At 47.2% G+C, this 22121-nt stretch overlaps 2 protein-coding genes across 2 annotated transcripts; one reads left to right on the forward strand and one right to left on the reverse strand.

Annotated features, from left to right (window-relative positions):
• Nucleotides 1-6632: 6632 nt before the first annotated feature.
• On the reverse strand, nt 6633-11184 carry Alg2 (ALG2, alpha-1,3/1,6-mannosyltransferase). Its single transcript, NM_001100710.1, is given in 2 exon segments — nt 6633-9244; nt 10772-11184. Coding segments are annotated over 2 exon segments (1248 nt in total). The 5' UTR covers nt 11120-11184; the 3' UTR covers nt 6633-8344.
• A 296-nt stretch (nt 11185-11480) lies between these two features.
• Nucleotides 11481-19668, forward strand: Sec61b (SEC61 translocon subunit beta). The gene is given in 4 exon segments (NM_001106654.2): nt 11481-11585; nt 11719-11816; nt 16485-16586; nt 19412-19668. Coding segments are annotated over 4 exon segments (291 nt in total). The 5' UTR covers nt 11481-11582; the 3' UTR covers nt 19500-19668.
• The last annotated feature ends 2453 nt before the right edge of the window (nt 19669-22121 follow it).

Consider the following 22121-nt stretch of genomic DNA (forward strand, 5'->3'; position numbering starts at 1 on the left):
CCACTATGGAGATCAATATAGCAATTCCTCAGAAAGCTGGGAATCGATCCACCTCAAGATCAGCTATGTTCCATCCCACCACGAGTACATTTGTTCAACCAAGTTTATTGTGGCCTTATTTATAATAGCCAGACACTGGAAACCACTTATGTGTCTCTCAACAGATTTAAGGAGAAAGAAAATGTGTACATTTACATGATGAAGTATTAACTTGGTTATTAAAGATGACATTATTAAATTAGCAAGCAAATGGATGGAACTGGAGAAAATTATTCTGAGTGAGGTAACCCAGACCCAGAAATTTAAATATGGCATGTGTACACTTACATATGGGTATTGAGCATTAAACCAATGATAGCCAAGCTACAATCTGCGCACCAAGGGAGGTAAGGTATAGAGGAGCAGAGGCACATGGATCTCCCTGAGAGGGGGAAATAGAATACATTTTATGGGTGGATTGGGGACAGGTGAGGATAGGAACAGGATGATTATGTGGGTAGGGGAGAGTAGACAGGATTGAGGACTGGAATGTGGGGAGAGACAGCTGGAACTGAGGGGCATTTGGGGAATGCTATGGAGACCTAGTGCAGTAGAAACTTCCTCAAATATATGGAAGACAGTATTAATCAGGTCTCCTAATAATGGGGGATATGGAGTTACAATTGGCCATTTCTGGTCACCAAAGAAGCTTCCAGTAGTGGGACTGGGTTGCATTCAGTTAAGTTGTTAACCAAGGAAGTCCCATGGAAATCCCCTAACAATCCATGCTAATGCTAAGACAATGGGTTACTCTCCACAAACTGGGGACACCCCACACACCTCATTAAACATGGAGAAGTTGAGCTGGTGTCTACATGGATGGCACCTTCAGCCCTGTGTTCTAGTGACTTTGGTATGGGAAGACACTCTGGAGGCTACCAGAAAAGAAAACACCAACCTAGCCACAAAACCTTTGGCCTATGATATGTTATCCCTGCAAGACACACTAGAGCAATGGGGGCACAGAATTTGTGGAGTAGTCAACCAATGTCCTATGTAAACCTAAGGCTCACTCCGCAGAAGGAACCCATACCAGTCACTGCTTGGTTGGCCAAGAACAAGACACTAGATAGCCCAGAGACCTAGGGTAAAACCAAACGCTCCTGGTCTACAGTATAATAAAATGACTCCTAATGACATTCTGCTATACTCATGGAGCAGTGTCTTAGTCAGCCATCATCAGGGAAGCTTCCTCCTGCACCAGATGGGAACAGATGCAGACACCCAGAGTCAGACATTGTGACAGCCTTGGAACACGGAGCTCTAAATTGGAGAACTTCATCAAATCTCTTCCCTCAAAGCACAAGGAACCACACAGCAGAGGAAGCAGAAAGAGTATAGGAGCCAGAGGGGAGAGAAGACACCAGGAGAACAAGGCCCTGTAAATCAACTAAGTAAGCCTCATATGGACTCAGAGACAGAAGCAGCAAGCACAGGGCTTGCGTGGGTCTGCACCAGGGCCTCTGCAGATATGGTATAGCTTTCAGCTTAGTTTGTAGGACTCCTGAGTGTGTGACTAAGTAGGTGCCTGATTCCTGTGCCTGCTCTTGGGCTCCTTTCCCTATGTTGGGCTGCCTTGTCCAGCCTCAATGTGATGGTTTTGGCTTTATCTAATATCTTATTTTTTTCATGTTTGCTATCTCTTAGAAGCCTGTTCTTTTCACATGAAGGTCAGAAAGGGAGTGGATGTGGTGGGGAGGGAAGGTTGGGGGAGGAATTGGGAGTAGGAGGTTGGGAAACTGTTGTTAGGATATATTGTCTGAGAAAAGAATCTATTTTCAATAAAAGGAAAACAAATGGGAACAATATCAAAACTAAGGTCTGGGGGGCTGGGGAGATGCCTCAACAGCCTGAACAGGCTGACTCCAAGGCCTGGAGTCCACATGGCGGAAGGAGAGAACTGACTTTCTCAAGCTGTCCTCTGACTTCCACAGGTGTGACACGGCATGTGTGGACGCACTGCCACACACAAAATACATGTGTGAAAACTTACAAAATGGGTAAAATGTGACTCCAAATGTGAGCAAAGAAACAGTCAGGTCTCAATAAAACTGTGAAGAACCACAGAATTACAGAAGTCCGAGTGTCTGAGGCTGTTAACATCATTTCTTTTTCTCCAGTCTCCTGCACATGACAGGTCCTATGTACACTCTGGTAAGGTGGGTCATGGGAACGATGGGTTCGGTGTAGGTGAGGAGTGCTGGATGGCTGTCAGAGCCCTTTGGGGTGTCTTTAAGGGTTGTCCCACTGAGCACTGGGGAGACACCTGCTCGGTCTGCCTAGCTCTCCTGGGGACAGCTTGCTTGTCCTTCCCTGCTTACTCCTCGCTCTGTTCCTAGCTGGATTGTGTTTTTTTGTGGCCTTGGGTTCTGGCCTTAGCGGAAGGACTTCAAGATAGCTCATTAGATGAGCTGAGCTCGGAGAACATCTCTTGCCTTTGGGCTCCTTCGCTGAAGCAAGGGAAGTCCCGTGAACCAAGAATGTCCAGCAGGCCTTCACCCACACCTTTCTGAGAGAGGCAGGTTCCCTTTTGGTGAACCTGTAGGATTGTCTGCTGTTGGGGACCATGTTCCTTGCTCTGAAGGCTTTCTACCATGAAAGTTACAGGATATTACAGGAAGTGTGCTCTGGTGGGCATTAGGTGATCCATTAAAATCTCAAGCTTAGTGACATTCCTGCGTATGCCTAACTTTCCTGAAATCCTCTCTTCTGCTTAGAGCTCACATTCCAGCCACTTGTAAGCAATAGGACCACACTGCTCAGCGTTCCAGACAGTGGCTCCCAGGAGCACACATGTGACTCTGGTTTACTCTATTGAACTGAAATATCCTTAGATTTCTGTATTCCACAATGAAATGTCAACCCACAATTCAGCTGGATCTGAGCTGGTTAATATGGTGACTTGGTCCTAAAACCGTCATTGAGGGCAAGGCATTTTTGGTTTTTGAGAACTGCATCCGTGTGTGTGTGTGTGTGTGTGTGTGTGTGTGTGTGTGTGATGCCAAGCAGTTGCTGCAATCTTCTTTTCATGCCTTTTATTTTTTCGTGTTTTTTGCCTTCCGATTTTGCCATTTGAAATTTTAAATATTTGCTTTTAGGGTTTAAATCTGTCATCCTGCCACTGAGATGATTATGGTAGCAAAAAGTTGAAGCAGTCTCAGTATATAACACTAGGAAGTTATTATCAAGGGCAATGCACATTTCAGGGCATTAGTTGGACACACTGATGTCCACTACTATGCTGCAAAAACAAAAAGCCAGTGGGACTGTTTTTACAGTTTCTTTTTTTAAAGGTAAGATCCTTTTAGAATTGTTAGATATCTAGGCAGGGTCTCACTGTGGAACACTGGTTGACCTGGAACTTGCAAGGTAGAGCAGCCTGGTCTGGAACTCAGAGATCCACCCAGCTCTGTTTCTCCCAAGTGCTGGGGTTAAAGTCATACATCACTATATCTAGCTAAAAATTTGTTTCATAATTTAAATTTTTCCTTTTTAACATCTATTTGTTTATGGGTGTAGAAGTCAGACAACAACTTGTGGGAGTCAATTCTCTTTCTACTATGGGGATCTCAGGGACTGAATTTAGGATGTCAGGCTCGGTGGCAAGCTTGGTGGCAAGCATTTTTACCCACTGACTTTTCTCACGGGCCCTATCCCTCACCCCCCAACCCCCGTCTCTCTATAAGTGTTGGTATTCAAGGTGCATGCCATCATACCTAGCTTTGGAAGTTTTCAGTCGTCCCATGTTAGTTGCACATATTTGTGGAATCGCATGATTTCAGTACATGTACACACTATGAAATAAATAAGGGCTCTTAGCTTTTCCACTAAGACTAAATAAGCAAAACAAACAATTCGCAAACCCCAAAACAAAAAATCAACCAACCCCTGCAACAACAAAACCCTCAACCAACCGACAAACAAAAAAACAACAAAACAAAACAACAACAAAATCCCCAAACCCCAAACCTACAAAACACAACAACCTGGCCTGGTCCCCCTTACTGTAGACTTCTTTCCTTCTTGACCCTGGTCTTATGAATCCCTGGGGAGCTGCTGACTTGAGCACCTTTGACTCCAGGTAGTTTGGAATGTCCCCCCATCCCCCCACTACCCTCCCAACCTCTACCCATTCATCACTGGCTGTGTAACCAGCTTGTTTAGTCACCTACCATTGAGAAAACTCCTTAGCCTCCACCTACCAGGTGTTTGGGCGTTCGTGCACAGATGTTGTCCTCCATGGAGCACAGGGCTGCAGGGGGTTGGGCTGGGGTTGGGGATGAAGGAACAAGTTCAGAGTGGCAAGAGGTAAGTGAATATATGTGTGGTGGAGATGCTGGAAGAGGGCTCCACAAGAAGACAAAGGAGGGACAGCTGCAGGCCGATCGCCCTCCCGCATTTATTATTCCCCTGCGTGTGAACAAATTAGGCTGGGTGACCTCTGGAGTCTGTCAGATTCCAGGAGCTGCACTGCACAGAAAGGAAGTCTCAGGACAGTTAGTGACAGGTGTAAGACTTGGCTGCCAGTAGTTGAGACTCAGGATACCAGACTGGGTGAATCAAGGGTGGCAATGGTGTTTGATGCAGAACAAGTGAGGTGAAACAGGTTCCTGCGGTAGCCTAGGTGAGGAAGCAGTGCAGGAGAGGCATTGGTACAAGGGAGAAACCCTTGTCCCGGGCCGTTCTGAAATCCAGGTGTGGTGTTTGGAACAGGTATGGTCTTCACAGACTCCTGTGTTTGAATGCATGGCCCATAGGCAGTGGCATTTTTAGGAGCTGTGGCCTTGTTGGAGTAGGTGTGACCTTGTTGAAGGAAGATTGTCACTGTAAGGGTAGGCTCTGATGTCACCTACATTCAGGCTATGCCCAGTGTGGTACACAGTCTCCTGCTGTCTTCAGATCAACTCAAAGTTCCCTTTACTCTACACCTGCCTTTACACCACTATGTTTCCCACCATGACTATAATAGACTAAATATCTGAACTGTAAGCCAGCCCCAACTGAGTGCTTTCCTTTGTAAGAGACGTAGTCATGGTTGTCTCTTCACAGCAATAAAACCCAAACTAAGACACCGGGCTTCGACTTCCTTGCAACTACTTCCCAGATGCAGATCTGATTTCCCACCCCAAAGGTGCCTGTAATTGCCTTTGAAGGATGCCGTGAAGGAAACATGAAAACCCAGGGTGAGCTCTACGAGCTTTTAGATCACATGGAAAAGTCCAGAGGCCATGAGAACCTCACAAGGGAGGAAGAATAGCAATACAGCCTGGCACTGAGCAAGTTCGTACCTTCTGCGTACGAGGCCATCCTCACCCCAACTGGGTGTGCATGTATGAGGGACGTGGTATACGTGTCTCAGCAAACTGAGAAGTCCTGGCTAGTCTCAGGTCTAGAGGCAAGATGGGTTGAACCTGACACTTGTCAGCTGTGCACACTTGGTTGTGGCTTCCACTTGTCTGGGCCTTTTGAAGATGTTGGAGAATTACACCAACCTCAGACCACCCCAGGATCAAGTGGTAAGGAACAGTGACGCCTGTCTGAGCCCAGGGGCCCAAGCGAGCACAGTAGCGGTGCTGTGGAGGGAGGTGCAAGGCCAACAGGCATGGAACTTGATGACTGAAGCAAGTAGGGTGGGGTTCTAGGCTGTGATGGAGCAAATTGTTTACCCTCACTGATGTGCGGAGGGACACTGGATTTCATGAGGATTAAATGATGAATGTCTACTGTGCACCTCTGACAGCATGCTGAGAAGGGCTGACTGCCTAATGCTAGAATTACTATTGGTGAGGCCAAGTCAGTTCTAGTGGTCCAGGCTATTTCTCTACAGAATGGAATTTTGCAAGTTCTGGACACCCAGTGGGCAAAGCTCCACCCTCAGCTGTCTGTCTAGGAGCCCAGAGTCTAGACACTCAGAGCAGGTAGGACTTGGTAGTCTGTCTAGGCCTGGGAAGTTTTCTGTTATCCACGGGCTCAGGACAAGGAAGACAGTGCCTGGAGTCCAGGGGTCATTTGAGAATGAATCAAAAGAAACAACAGAATTTGTGCTTGCAGTGAGCAAGCTGTTCCACCGACTCCTCCAGTCTTGAATCAAAGGGCCACAGCCATCAGGTTGTCCCCGAAAGGCTCTAATTCTCAAACATATGAACCAAACCACAGAATTGGGAAGACCCACTTTACCGGATCTTCCGAGACACTAAGGAAACCAAATTCCACAGAGCCAGGTGTGACATCCTTACTTGGTGAAGCTCCTTTCTGATATTGTGCCTGGAAGAAATACTCCCGAGATACAGATTTAAACTAAAACCGCATCTCTACAGAGCCTCAACAAAGTGGTCTCTCACTGTGGCCTGAGGTGACATGAAACTTCTAGTCCTTTCTAACCTCCAAAGGTAGTGGCTAACATTCATACCATGTATTGTTTCTGCACTGTGACTGCTGTTGAAATCTGTCACAGTCACCCTACCAGGGAAGCATGACAGGGCAGCTGCCCCACTTCACAGATGAAGAAGTTGAGGCGTTAGGCAGAGATTACTTCCCTCTAAATCGGGCAGGCTGGTTGTTTGGCTCCGTGCGTGCAACCATAAAATGGACCATTGGATTACAGGTATTTATTATAGTCTTACAGGTGAGTTTAGCTTTCAAATTGCTTTAATACTTGCACTTACAAGCAACAGGTAAACAACGAACAGTTATTACTGGGCAGTGTCACAGGGGTGGGGGCTGGAGAGGGGAGTGGAGGATCAAGCAAGCTTCACACAAAGGCGTTTATGTGAAGGACAGGAAACACGGGCATGCTAAATTCTGCAGAGAATACAACACATACACACTACAGGGGCTGGAGACGTGGATGACATTAAGAAACATGTCTGAAATATGAAGCTTGGTATACAGTTTATATGTGGAGTGTCCCCGGTGATGGCCATTCTTGGTTGTCAACTTGACTCCATCTTGAATGAACTAAAATCTAATGACAGAGGGCACACCTGGGAGGGAGTTTTGCTTAATTTGAAGTCAGTAGATCTTCTTTAATCCTGATCTTGAGGTGGGAAGACACACCTCTAGTCTGGGCCACGCCTTCTGCTAGAAGTCTACTTGAGGACAGGACGAAGGGAGCTTTTGCTCTTTGCCTGCTTGGCCTCACCTTGTTGGCAAGTCCATTCCTTCACTGGCGTTAGAGCCTACGTCATTGGGATTCCAGAGTCTACTGAAGACCAGCCGAGACACCCAGCCTCATGGCCCGAACTGCTGGATTTTTGGACTTTCTGCTCACTGTTGGATTAGCTGGACAGAAGGCTGTAAGTCATTCTTCTTCTGGGAATTCCTTCTGTAAGTGCTGTTTATTCTTCTCGAGAACTCTAATACAGCTCCCAAAGGCCTGTGCCCTGAGGCTTGGTTCCCGGCCCACAGTGTTACTGAGAGGTGACAGGACCTTTAGTAGTGAGGACTAGTGGAAGAGAATCAGGACATCAAGGGACATTTTCTAGAAAGGGAGGTTGGACCTTTCTGCTTTCTGCCTCGATACACTCTTCTGCCACAGGCTCAAAGAAATAAGGCCAAGCACGTGTAGTTCTGACACAGTAAGCCGAAACATGTGCGATGATGTCCTTCATGTCAGCTCTCCTGTTTATCCCAGTCTTGCGACTTCAGGTTAAACTATTAAACAAGACGGAGTCAGAGCGCTGGGCCCAGACCTAATGTTCTATTCTCTTCCAATGCCAAACATCTTTTATTGTCAAGTTGCAGTAAAAACAAAACAGAACACAAAACAAAACAAATAAATAATACTGAGGACTCTTGCTGTGGATCCAGCCAAAATTCCAACAAGAATTTCTGAGCAGCTACTAGAGAACCCTTTAAGTAAACTGAGCATGGGAACCACAGTAGCTCCGTTCCCATTACACTCTGAAGTCAAATCAACTGACTGTGGCAATGGTTAGGACCTAAACTACTAAAGCCAATTAAGGCACTGGATGATTAAACCTTTATATATAAAGGAACAATAATCCAGGAAAATAGAATTAAAATCGTCTGCTAGCAGCAGATTTCTACCGTACTTTCCACAATACTGATGTGATTCGGAATGATTACAGCATTGAGAGTATTTTCAGAAAATGACAGGTGGGTGTGGTGGACAGGTGGCTCACACTCAAGACTCAAGTCTACTTAAAAAAAAAAATTATCTCACTAGCACTAGATTCTAGCTCCTTTTTTTCCCCCTCCTCTTTTGGTTTCAAAGGTGCTTCTACAACCCAGAAGAGGGACTGCAGTGCACGAGGCATACAGACCCTACCTGACACTCTCCCGACTACACCAGTTTGGTGACATACTGGTAGAGCTGATCTGCAAATGCATCAGCGGAAAACTTCTCTGCCACCCTGGCTTTTCCGGCCAGGCCCATCGTTGCCTTTAAGGATGGTTTGTGGATGAACTTCTCCATGGCTTCCGAGAAGTGAACTGGGTCGGGCTCACACAGAAACCCCGTGACCTTGTGGACAATAGACTCCAAGGGCCCACCGGAATTGACAGCGATGACCGGGCACTGCATGTACATGGCCTCCAGAGGGACGATGCCGAAGTGCTCATTGCTGGGCGTGTAGAGCACACACAAGCAGCCGTGGAGGAGTGAGATCTTCTGTCTGTCCGAGAAGGACCGCAGGAAGGTCACGTGCCGCTCGAGATCTGACTCTTGGACTATTTTCTTCAACTCCTTATAGTGCTCCACGTTCTCCAGGACCCTGTCGTCGTAGCCGCCAGCCATGAACAGATGAACCTTCTCCCACTCTTGAGGCGGCAACCGAGCGCGAAGCTGGACCAGGGAGCTCAGGGCCAAGGGCAGGTTTTTCTTCCTCTCGTACCGGTTGATGGAGAGGAACAGGAACTGTTTCCCCTTGGGGACTAGGTCATCTATCTTTTCAGGAACGGCCAAGTCGAAGCTGCCGATGTTCAGAGATGGGTAGAGCACATCGGGATTTCTGTGAGACAGGGTCTTGAAGGTTTCCTTAAAGACGGAAGCTGTGTACTGGCTGTTGACCAAGATGCGATCTGCCATGCCCGTGGTGTACTCCTCGATCCAGTCGATGGGGGCCCTGTAGAACTTCTTCAGAGATGAATTTCTCTGAGTAAGCAGCAGATCTGGGAAGTGACAGTAAAAGAGGACCCTCTTCCGCCGTCTGGCCAGTTTGAACACAGGGATGCAGGCAGACACCTAACCAAGGTGAAACAAGCAGGTGAGTGACTGGTCGCCTCAACCGCCCAGGACACAATCCTTTTCCTGTTCTTGCCTAGCTGCCTGGCATTACTGAACCCATAGGATCTGGGTAAATACCTACATTAACCATGACCATACAGCTTCCTCAGGGTGGTTCAGTGCAGCTCAGGATCATAATTAAAGCATCCCTGGAGCAACTGTGGCTATGTTCATCTGTCTGCTTGGTTAGAGCACAGCAGCATCCATTGTGGATAAGAGCACTGGGTAGCCGAGTAGACTGTGGCAGAACAAAGTGACACCCTTGGAACTAAAGTCCGGAAAACTGACATTTACAGTGAGCTACTCCATGACCCACAGCAGTCTTCCCCACCCCTCAGGAGTTTCCTCAGAGGACTATGTAAGAAGTGAGATAAATGTAGTGTGAAGATATCACACCTAGTGTCACACCTAGGAACACACACACACACACACACACACACACACACACACCCCTCAAACCTGGTTGTTTTTTAGGGAAGAATAACTACAGGATATTTCAATAAAGGGGACTTTTCAGCCCCTCAAGAGACTGATAGGGATCTTGAATATTAATAAGATGTCTCAAATTTTTGCAGAACAAAAGCAAAGTTTCCAACTCCAGGTACACCGAATCCCAATTACGTACAAGTAAGATGTAGCAGGAAACAGATACGAATTCTACCATGGCCACACATCATTTCTGGGAGGATGCAGAAGACGCTGTTGACAGTGGCTCTCCCAAGGCTGGGAACAGGGAATTTTTACATTATACTTCCTATTTGAACTTTGACTCCAGAGTGAATGTTATTTCTCAATTAAAAGAAAAATAAAGGCGGGGCTGAGGCGTTGACCCCAGGAATACAAGGTATGGCAGTGAATACCTGTCCCAAAATCTAGCTCAATCTTTCAGTTCCAGGTTCAGTGAGAGAGCCTGACTCCAATGTTCAGGTGCAGATTAGCTGAGACATTGATACCTGACATTGACCTATGGCTTCCATATGTAAGCTCAGACACTTGATCAGATAAAATAACTGGACTTTTCTCCAAAGACCGATGGGGACCATGGTAAAGTTTTAAAGGGGACATGATACGTTTAGCTTGACTTTAATCCACGGCACTGCTAAGTACCGGAATGGCGGCATTAGGAAGGCTGGAGAGGGTGGGATGGACGCGACCTGGAAGCAGAGACAATAGGAATAACGGAGAAGAGTAAACAGAGTCAGCTACAAGGTGTGACCGGAAGGCGACATTTTAATGCCAACAACTACCTGGATCCAATCAATTTAATCCCCAGGCTAAACCTTTAAAATGCAGGCAAGTGAGCCCTATCTCAAGGATCTTCAACGAAAGGAAGGGGGCGGGGGAGAGATGTCCCTGCGATCTGCCATTTTAAAGGGTCCATACTAAAACTGGTGACCGTTCTCTCCCTGGGGACTCCTGCTGGACAGCTCCTAAAAACCTAGAATGGAGATACCACTCCCAACCAAGAATTAGTGGCGGCCTCACCTGGTCGCACACCACCACGTCGAACTCCTCGCCGGAGAGAAACAGCACGTAGAGCGCCAGAAAGACCATGCGCACGTAGGAGCAGATGGCGGCGCCGCGGCCGCCCCAGCCCAGGCTGCGAGGCAGCCAGTCCCCTGCGCACTGCACCGAGAGCTCGCGGGTCTCAATGAAACAGTGGTTTGGGTCGTAGTGCGCGGTCCATATCTTCACCTGACAGCCGTACTCCTGCAGCGCCAGCGCCGCGTCCAGCACTAGGCGCTCGGCACCGCCTATACCCATATCTGGGTGCAGAAACAGCACGGATGGGCTGTAAACCCGGGACCGGGTTCGGTAGAGGTTTTCGGCCATGGTAGATCAGCCGCGCCTGCGCTCTCCGCTCGAGCTTCTGCTAGCTCCTACAAGCTCCGCCCTGGTCTCCCGCTGACTACTGAAAGCCGACCCAGCGCAACTACGCTTGCGTCAGTTTAGGACACATCAGCGATAAATCTGTGGACTCTAAGAAAATGCCTGATTTAATTTTTCGTGTGAACATGTCCAAAGCTTTCAATTTGGTGATTTTCGACCATATGAAAGACGCTAAATAAATTAAATAAAAGAAGCGAAAGGTCTATACTTTTACACGGCCCAGTCGTTCTCAGCATAATTTTTACAGGCATATCTTAGGTCAGCCCAAACATCCTAGCGTCTGCGAAGACCCTGCCAGCCGGCCGGGGGCGGTGCCAGAGCCTGTCCCTACGAGTCTTCTGAGTGCTCCGCAACTTCCCGACTACCATCTTCATATCTCTTGTGCCTACTGTTCTTAGACATCAGCATGGTGCGCACTAACCCCTGTCTTGGTCTCTCTCATTCCGGGACCTCATTGCTCTTCCCAGCTTCTTGGGTGGGTGTGGGATCGGAGGTGTGGAAAGGACCCGCGATGTTCACTGTTGGTCTGCTTCTCTCTGCAGCCGGGTCCAACGCCTAGTGCCACCAACGTGGGCTCCTCTGGGCGTTCTCCTAGCAAAGCAGTGGCCGCACGGGCGGCGGGATCCACTGTCCGGCAGAGGTAAGTGGCTCGGTGGGCGGCCCCGTTATGCCTGGGAGAGGCGAGGGACCCAGGAATTTGCATTGCTGGAAAGAGCTCCAGGATGGGAAGATTCATAGGGTCCGGGTGAGCCCGAGCTGACGTGGCCATCCAGTTAGTTTAGGAGAGAGACATGGTTTTCCTCTCCTTAATCATCTCTGCACGGGCCACTTTTAGTTAAAGGTAAGTTAAGTTAGACTGGGATCAGGAACAACTTTAGGAAAAGCGTTGGCATATGGCTGATGTGTGTGAGGCTTTACTTTTCTGTCTTCCGACGGGAGGTCCCACAGACACTGTTTAACAAAATTTGCCTTACACGACGGCCTGTCACCCTGGTTCCCCATCCCAGCTGTGTGTCTTTCTTTTTAAATCTATTTTGTATATGTGTGGGTGTTGCATGCATGTATGTGTGTGTGCATCACGTTCTGGCCTGGTGCCCTCGAAGTCACCTGGAACTGCAGTTAATGAATGATTGTGAGCCACCAAATAAGTACTGGGGACCGATTTGTGGTTCTCTTCAGGAGCAACAAGTATTCTTAACCTCCAAGCCATCTTAACCTCCAAGCCATTTGTCCAGCCTCAGTGTCTCCTTATTTTTAAATGTCACTACTTTTTTTTTTTTTGTGCCTTCTCCATCCAGTCATATTTGGTGTGCCTTCTCCATCCAGTCATATGCCAGACCTCACAGGAAGACCACACTACTTTGCTTCCTCCATTTCTGTCCATCTAACTTATCCCTTAACTTCTTCTACTTTGTATTTCCCCCACTTCCCATCCTCCAGCCTGTTGTTAACTTTTTTCACTTAGGTTCTCTGTAAGTTTCTTGTGGTGCCTTCAGAGGGACCCCAGGCTTCTCCTTTCTCCCTCCTGTGAGCTAGCAATTCTGAACTCACTACAGTTTTCTGAGCTCACCATCATCATCATGTCTGGACTCTTCTCAACTATTTATTTAGTTACCTAATTTCCTTTTAGACAGTCTCACACAACCTGCCTTCACCTCTCCTGTGCTAGGATTATAGTTGTAGTAGTATTTTTGATGGTTTGTATATGCTTGACCCAGGGAATGGCAGGATTAGGAGATATGGCCTTGTTAGAGTAGGTGTGTCACAGTGGGCATGGGCTATAAGACCCTCATCCTAGCTACCTGGAAGTCAGTCTTCCACTAGCAGCCTTCAGATGGAGATGTAGGACTCTCAGCTCTGCCTGCACCATGCCTGCCTGGATGCTGCCACGCTCCCACCTTGATGATACCGGACTGAACCTCTGACCCTCAATTAAATGTTGTTCTTTCTAAGAGTTGCCTTGGTCATGGTGTCTGTTCACGGCAATGGAAAACCCTTATTGAGACAGTATACAAGTATTTATATCTACATGTTCATCTCCTCTGCTTTCACAGAGCATCTACCCAAGTCCTCTTTTCCAGCCCCCATCTTAAATGGTGCTACAATAAACGTTGACTGAGGCAATCAATCAACTGTATTGTTGTGTTTGTACAACAACTAGTAAGGGTTTTGGTAGAGAGGAGTGGACCTTGAAAACACCAAGGAGTACTCTCAAACTAACCTTAAGAATGTGAGGAGGAAGGCTTGAGGATATAGTGGGTAGGTAGCTCAGTAAGAGAGAGCTTGCCTGCAGGGCTTGGTCCCTAGCACGACCCACAAAACACAACACAAACAACAAGGAAAGAGGATGGGAGGGACTTTCCTTGTTGACTACGGCAGGAAAATCTGAAAGTCTAAAGTAGGTGGTTTGAACATGTGCAACAGATTGCAGCTTGGAGAAGGAAGTTGTAATAGAACTGTCAGAAGTGGTAAGGTGACCCTGAGTGACCATGAATGTTCTGTCATTAAGATATTCAAGCAAAGGATGTTGAGCTGTGGTTTAGATTATGGAGGTGCTTCTCGTTGCTAGCTGGGATTTCAGAGGTTTTTTTTGGGGGGGGGATACTCGTGTAGGTATAGTTCTTTGGGGATTGGTTTTTGTTCAAGAGGAATTAAGAGGGAAGTTTGGCCATCTGAGAGTTCTTAGGGAACCAGAGAGTACCTAATTACGAAACTATCAAAGGATAATAATTAAAAATGAGGCAACCAGTGCACAAGTGAGGTGACAGATGTAACTTTGAAGGTTCTGGATAAGGATGACATCTTTTAGGTTCTGGTATTGTAGAGCCTGTAAAACTAGACAGCCAGTGGTTATATGTATGGCGTGTACAGAACTCATTCACATGTGCTAGTGAGTGTGTGGCTATATACGCAAACTGTACAAAATTCATTCTAGAAATGTAGGATGGTGAGGTAGTTGTGATCGCTGCGTCTATCTAAGACTATGTGCATTCGTTGAGAAGCGTTGAAGCTATGGTTAGCGATGTGAGGTAGTTGTGATCGCTGTGTCTATCTAAAACTATGTCCATTCGTTGAGAAGCGTTGAAGCTATGGTTAGTGATACTTCGGCTGCATAGCGTGCAATTTCTACCCCTCTCTGAATGAAGTGACAGCAGTAATAGGGCCTCAGAGAAGGAATGTGTGGGATTTACGATTAAGCTGGGGTTAGAGCCCTGGCTCTGCACAATACAGTGGAAAAGGAAGCTGCCACAAGGATGAGAAGGATTGAGGACATCCTAGAGACACATACTGTGAACTGCCCGCTACATGGTGTTCCTGCAGAAAGGGTGGAAATTAGACGTTTAAGATGGTGGAACAATTAAGGATATTAAGACAGTTATGGAATAATAACTAAAAGTCTGCCAGGTCGAGCCTTGCTTTACCTTGGAGAATGTTCTTGTAAAAAAGGTAGCTAGGGCTTGTTTGCTTCCTGTGAACTTCTTCCCATTGGGGAGGCCATGGGTAACCAAGGCAAATAAATAGGTCATGGGGTTTCAAGTGATGAAGCCAATAAATTAAGGAAGCTGGGCCGAGGAAAGAGTGAGGGTGGTTGGTTTGGATAGGGTGAGTGGCTCATGAATAGAGACCTGTGAGTGCAAGGGAGCAAGTGACACTCTGGGCCAGGGAGGATAGGCCTCCTAGGCAACAGGAACAGTAAGTAGACAGGCAGGTCAGTGAGCTCCAGCATGTGCCAGCAGCCATAGCGGCAGCCCAAAGCATGCACGTGGTTAGGGTGAACAGCGTTCAGTTAAAAGTACAGGAAGAAGATGTAGAGTTCATTGAAGATTAAGAGATGAAAGTGGCCTCCGTTGGGTGCCCCAGCTAGCTCCCCACATAAGGTAACGAGGGGTATTGGTGTTCCTATGTACCCTGCTCCTCAGATACTCTGTTTGCCCACTGCCAGTGGCAGAAGTAACAACAACAAATCCTACTGGTTTCTGTTGGGATCTTGAAATTCCAACTTCGAAGAGAACTAAATTGAGGGGCTGTGCCTCGGAGAGTGGCATGTGAATGGTGGTAGTTGTGGCTCAGGTGATAACTTTCCACGTGGACACCGGTTTATCTTTGGTCACAGCTCCTGTTTTATAAACAAAGGAGATTAGAGACATGCCTGCCCAGGGAGGCTTTCCAAGAGCACAGGCAGTCTGTATACTGTGTACATCTTTTTTGCTATTCATAGCCTTCCCACAGAAGCAGTCAAACATAGAGATGTATGTTTCCAGACTACTGTGGACCATAACTAATGTACGTGAGATGTCATTCGATAGCTGAGTAGGGTCAAACCGTGGGTACTGACTGCCCTCAGAGTTGTCATGAGCATAGTTGGGGTCAGTCGGGGAGCAAGGCTCTAGTCTTCCCCTCGTGTGGCAGGATGAGCTCCCTAGGCTACACACAGGATTTCTGCACTCAGAGTGTCATGCCAAGGCTATGATGGGGCGAGGCGGGCTTTAGGCCTGTTCAAGAATCAGCAGCCCCACACAGGAATGGGATTTTAATAGAATATTGGGATTTGGTAGGGCAGGACATTGTTTTTTTTCACACCTAAATACTTCTGGCATGAAGATTCCTTTGGATTTCTTCTTGTCATCCAGTGCTCAAGCCCATGCTTTGCTACTCTAGCACAGGGTTGGGCAGTGCCTTGTCCCTCAGGAGGATAGCGGCTAGGAGAGGCTGGTCCTGGTCCTAAGTGTCCATGCCTTTGGTCTGCTCTGTCTGCCAGGATGGCTCTGTGCACCAGCTGTCGTCCTTTTGCAGAGAACAAGTTTGGGTTGTATGTTTTTTGCTCTTTACCTCCAGCCCTTCCCCAAGACTGAGGGTCAGTTTATCAGAATGGCTCAGGAGCGTTACAGCACGCGCACCCACCACGCGCATTCTCCATTTCGGGGCCTTGATGTAATCACAGTTCAGCATCTTTTCTTGATTTTGCTGCCAGTGCAGTTATTTTAAACCATCTTTTCGAGTAGTCTCTTTAAAATGAAATTATAAGTTAAGGGCATTTATAGATAGGGTTTACTTCATAGACATTCCTATGAAGACCTAACTGGAGCACACTCTGAGGAGGCTAGCTGTGGTAAAGGCGGCTCCTGCCCGCGTTGGCACATGACAGCTAGTACTCAGAGCAGAGAGGCAAAGTAGGGTTCGAGTTCTAGTAAAGAAGGTCTTCTCATGCTTTTTTTTTTTTTAAAAAGCCTGTATATTAGAAGCATATATTATGTTACAAAACGGATTTCTGAGAAAAACTACTACTTTTTTTTTTAATCCCTTTCAGAAAAAATGCCAGCTGCGGAACCCGGAGTGCAGGCCGCACCACCTCTGCAGGGACTGGGGGGATGTGGCGATTCTACACAGAAGATTCCCCAGGGCTCAAAGTGTAAGTGGTGGAGTGGACTTGTGTGCGTCCTGGTGACCGAGGTGTAGGAGCCGTCCCTGACATAATCCCCTGCCGCTGCATTTGTGCCAGGTGGGCTGGGCCTGGCTTGCCTGCTGCTCCTCAACTGATGGGCAGATTAGGGTGCTGAACGATGCCTTTCTGGGAGTGATTGAGAAGAAGGAGCCTCCTGCCCCTGTGTCAGGGTAAACGGCCCGGGGCCTGGCTAGTGCACCCCACACCCTCCAGAACCGGAAGGGAAGCTGCTTAATTAGAGGAAATAGCTCTTCATTTGGTGCTCCTGAAATGAAGGAGGGGATTTGAATGGGGATTGGGTGATTTTTTTTCAAAGCTGCCCTGAGGAGGAAGCTGCTATTATCACAGCCTAATGGAGATTTTTGATTATTTCGCGTTTCCCAAAGTCCCTTGGCTTCCTTGTGGTGGGAGGGTGGCAGGTGGACCCAGGAGGGTGAGTGCATCGCTTTCCGAGCTTAGCCTTGCTAGGACTCATCGACTGAGGAGAAGTGGCCTGCCATGCAACTTCTGTCCTGTGCCTCACTTACCTCCTAGGCCAGGCTGTCTGGAGCCATAGCACCCTTTCCTCCTGTTCCTGACTAAACCCTGCAGATAAGGGCTGAGGGTAATAGCAGCAGATCTGTGTGGAGCACTTAAGAGAAAACGTACTCTCTTTTCTGTTTTGATCTGACTGGCCTTCCTGAGGTAGGAGCTGCGCCATTTTGCAGATGAGGAGTCTCAGAGGCAGGGAGGTACTAGGACACAAATGGTAGGAGGCAGAGCAGGCCTGACTATTGGGACCCACACCTTCCTCTACTGCCCGTCTGGTAGAGAAGAGACAAAAATTCAGTTAGTTTAACTGATTTGGCTCACGTTTCAGATTTAGTTTATGAAGATTTCCCTATAACTTGTGGGATTTGGTTTAATTCATTTATTGAATTTTTTCCTGTTACATTTTTTTCCCCTTGGGGGCAGGGTCTCACAATGTAGCCAGACTAGTCTGGAAGTTACCTTCTTTCTACCTCAGCCTCCTAGCTGAGCACTGAGACTGTAGGTTCACGTGACCAGGCCTGGCTAGTGCACCCCCCACCCTCCATTGTCAGCTTGTAAGAATATTTTTACAAAGCATTTCTTCAGCTGAGGGGCTGTGAGCTGGTGGTGTTCTGACAGCCTTTGGTGATTTTCTTAGTGTTGGAGGAGTAGCTTGTATTTCCTTGCTCTTTCCAGTGGCCATGGGACTCATTTTAAATTCCTCAGAAAGGTGGGAACACCTCGTGTGGGCAAGCCTGGCTCAGGCCTGCCCTTCGAGTCCTTCGATTGTGGTGCTCGGGGACTCCCGGGAACTGGTAGGAACTTTCTCTTGATGTTTCACAAGCAGTATCCTAACCATGTCGGAGAAATGTGCTTCGGTGAAAGAACACAGTTGAGAATTCCTACCTACAAATCTGCCCACCAACTCCTTTGAGCTTATTTTTGATTCCTTCTGGGGATTATGTAAGATTTTCAGGTTGATATTATTGTTTCCTGAGAACCTGCTATAAGTCTGCCTTGTGTAGTAACCTCTTTGCAGATGGGGAGACAGACGGAGGGTAAGGAATGAGGGTCAGGCAAGCGTGTGAATGTCAGGCATCCTCACCCCAAGTCCCTTGAGAGCTGGTCCTCAGCTCTGTGCCTGGGCTGATGTTAGCATAAGGGAGGAAGAACATGGCGGTGCCCACTCCGATTTAACCTTCTTACTCCAGTTGTACAAACTTTAGAATGATGAGCAGAGATGTCGATCTCCGTAGTATTTATCATCCAGTCTGATCCAGTCTGGTACTACTGCTACTCACCTGGGCCTGCCTGACAGTAAAGGATTCCTTTCTGGAGTCTCTACTTCCCAGTTGTATCTGGGAGGAGAAGCGAGATGTGCGGAATTCTCCAAACCTGGTGTGGGCCATGCACAGAGTAAATGTTCACAGCTTGTGTGCTTTCAGAGGCCTTCCCAGTAAGAAACACGGAAGCCAGGCCTTTATAGCAGCATTTGATTCAGAGAAAGGCAGATGGGGGAATCTATTCCCTGTCTACACTAAGCAGTCTCTGGAATGTGGTGCTAAGATTAGATGTGTGGGGTGTGGTGTACACCTTTAATCCGAGCCCTAGGCCAGCAGAGGCAGGTGGACGTCTGAGTTCCAGGCCAGCCTGGTGTCTGTGTGAGTACTGGGACCATAAGGTCTACACCGAGAGACCTGGTCTTAACAAAACAAAAGAAACAAAAAGAACTTCCTGGAGGTACAAGAGCTTGATGGGTGGAGTCAGAGAGTTCTGACCTCTGTGTTCTGGGTGTCTTTAGGCAGGAATTCCTCTGAGCCTCAGGTTTCCCTATGTAGAAAGTGAGATTAATACTTGTCTCACCTATGAGATGCATGAGTTTGTGCAGGTTCAATTCGTCTGTGTGTATCATACACTGTAATGAGATGGAAAGGGTTGTCTTAATACATGTTAATTTGAGAAGGTTCGTAAATAGATTCTTTTGCACATAAGAGTTTGGGAAATTTTTCTTTTTATTGTAGAACATATTAAGTACATAAAATTAGCAAATCTGAGGGATTATCTTTGGCCATCAGATGGTTTCGTTTGGGTAAAATGTGCTGTGTGACAACAGAAGAGGAGACCGTACCCCCTCCAGCCTCAGCACAGCTTATCTGTCCAGTATCAATTCTGGGGATCAATTCTGCGTGGTATAAACAAGGTCCTCTCGATGCCCTCGGGCAGTCGTTACTGTTAAGCGTACCTGTGACTGAAGTAAGCATGGCTTCTCTTCTCATTCCCAGTGGCCCTGTCCCAGTACTGGTGATGAGTCTTCTGTTCATCGCTTCTGTGTTTATGCTGCACATTTGGGGCAAGTACACGCGTTCATAGATTTTGGCTGCATCTATCCATCATCTGAAGAAGAAGGAAAAACCCAACATATCTTGGACCAAAAGTATAGTGATTTCTGTTCATGTGTATTATTTTACAGAGAATAAGAATTGACTTTGAGAAATCAGTTTTTTCTATGGCAATAAACTTTGGAATTGCTTTATATGGAGACTGGTTGCTGATGCGTTATTGCGAGGGCCCTCTGCCTTCTGGTTTACCAGTGCATGAGTGGGTAGTCTTTCTTACCGAGCTCATTCTTTGTAGTTGACAGTTCCTCCTATAACCGTGTAGTCACCCAAATCCAAGATACTCTAATTGGCCTTGGCACATTTTCCCCAAGGTATTTCTGTGCTGGTGAGTGTCATTTTGGGTACTTGGTTTTCAAGAAGTGTGCCTTGGATTCCCATCCGGGATCTGTGGGAGGCAGCTGGTGCCGAGGGTAAGAGTCACAGAAATGAGAAACCAAGAGTCTTGGCTGAGGTGTCTGCTCATTCTGTTCTTTGTTTTGTTTTTACTCTTTTGAGACGGGGTCTCGCTGTGAAGCCCAGACTCTCTTGGAACTTGCCATGCTCCTGTCTCCACCCCTCCAACAGGCCTGGCTCATTCAGTTCTTTGTGTCTAAAATCATAGGCAATCGGTTGCTTTTTTCTCTTCTCCAGGTATCCCTCGGGGACTTCCAACCACTGGTCTCTCATTTGTAAATATGCTTTGAAAGAACTAATTTGAGAAATTGGATTTATTGGTAAAATTTTGTTTTTATTTCAAAAATCCAAGACTTTGTAATAGGAGTGAGACAGCACTTTTATACTACTACCTAAACAATTGTGTCCAAAAGGAAGTATTGGGATTGTTGTCACCTGTGCTGCCCACTGAGTACAAACAGCAGTTGCTGTTCTCAGAATCACCCCAGCAGGGCAGTCCAGGAGCCAGAGGCGCCACACAGGTGCCCAGAAGCGACTGACTGTCCAGCAGGATCCGTGCTGAAGGTGTGTGTAAGTCTTCCATGTGTAAAACAGGTCAGCGGGAAGGGCGGGTGGACGGTCCAGGTGGGGGAAGAACCTGCTGATGATCTGAGGTCAGTCCCTGGGATCCGCATGGTGAAAGGAGAGAACTGAACCCCACAAATTGTTCTTTGATCTCCACATGTGTCACGACACATGTATTTCCTCAAATAAATAAAATAAAACCATCTTGAGGCCCAGGGATGGCAGCAGTTAAGGGTGTGCCCTGCTCTCGCAGAAGAGCTGCTGTGTGTGCACAGATGCATATGTAAGAGTTAAAATTCCCACCTTTGGCCTGGAGCAATGGGCCAGTGGTTTAGAGCACTTGCTGCTCTTGCAGAGGTCATGGGCTCTGAGCTCAGCATCCACATCAGGGGGCGCCTGGCTGCCTGAGACACTAGTGTCACACTTTAAAGATAAAGTTGTGTGTCCCCTCCCCCCTTTAGTTGTTTAAGTTGCGTATTATACGAAATGATGGCTTTCATTGATATCTTATATATGCGTATAAATTATTTAATTGTGCTTCCTGTCTTCTCCCTCCTTGGCTGGCTCCTTCCTCTCTCCGACTCGTCTCCTGTCTTTTATGTCACAGGGAATCAGACCCAAAGCTTTGCACATGCTACCCAGTATGTCTCTTCATAAGGTTTATCTTTAAAGGTTACATTAGTTGGTTGTGTGTGGGAGGGGCAGGGTGAGTGTATGATTGATAAGGCTTGTATGTGGAGGCCAAAAGACACGTGGGGGAGTTGGTTCTTTTTGTCCACCATTATGTTCTGGAACTCTGATCATCAGTCTTCTCAGCAAGCCCCCTTACCTGTGGAGCCATCCCACAGCCCCATGAAAGATTTCCTAGGGTGACATATCAGTGAATTTGCACTTGTAAATCTTAACAAATGTTTTATTTGGGGGAAAATGGCTGGAAAACTGGTGTTCTTGGATTCTGTGAACGTCTTACTGCACCACACAGGTGTTTTTATTTTTTGAAACACAGAAAACAGAGTTTGATTCATTTGGAAAAAAGACAATAATATCTGTAATAAATCCCACCCCACCCCCATAGCCCATTAGAAGTGCCAAATACAGCTAAAAGTTATAACTTTAATTTGGGAAAATGTGTGTGTCTGTCTGTCTGTGTCCGTGTTAACTGTCTCTAGGGTAGACAGATACTGCAGCCACACAGGGTGCTTTCTTTGCCTCGTTGGCTCGGCCAGCCTGGTCCCCAGTGGTAACCACAAACCTGCTGTTTTCTGAGCAGTGGGTTACAAGGTGTGTGCGCTCTCGCTGGCAGGACGGGCAGGCTGCAGTCAGCAGAAGGGAAGGAAGGGAACTGGGAGGGAGATGTAAAGATGTGCAGCACGCACTCCATGCTGCCTTTGGCTCTGCAGCACAATGCTAACACCGTCGCAGAGGAACGGTGCTCAAGCTGTTCCTCCCGTTTTTATAAAAAAGAAAATTATTTTTTTTGGTGGTAAAACACACATAACATAAAATTTTTCATCTTAACCATTTTCAACTCACCGCTCAGTGGTATTCAGTCCATTTATCTTCTAGGATGCTCTCCCCATCTCCCTCCCAAAACTGCCCTCCCCAGCAGCTGACGGCCATCGCTGTCTTCATGGTG

This window comes from Rattus norvegicus, chromosome 5, assembly GCF_021556685.1.
Source record: "Rattus norvegicus strain SHRSP/BbbUtx chromosome 5, alternate assembly SHRSP_T2T, whole genome shotgun sequence".
In the NCBI taxonomy this organism is placed as follows: Eukaryota; Metazoa; Chordata; class Mammalia; order Rodentia; family Muridae; genus Rattus; species Rattus norvegicus.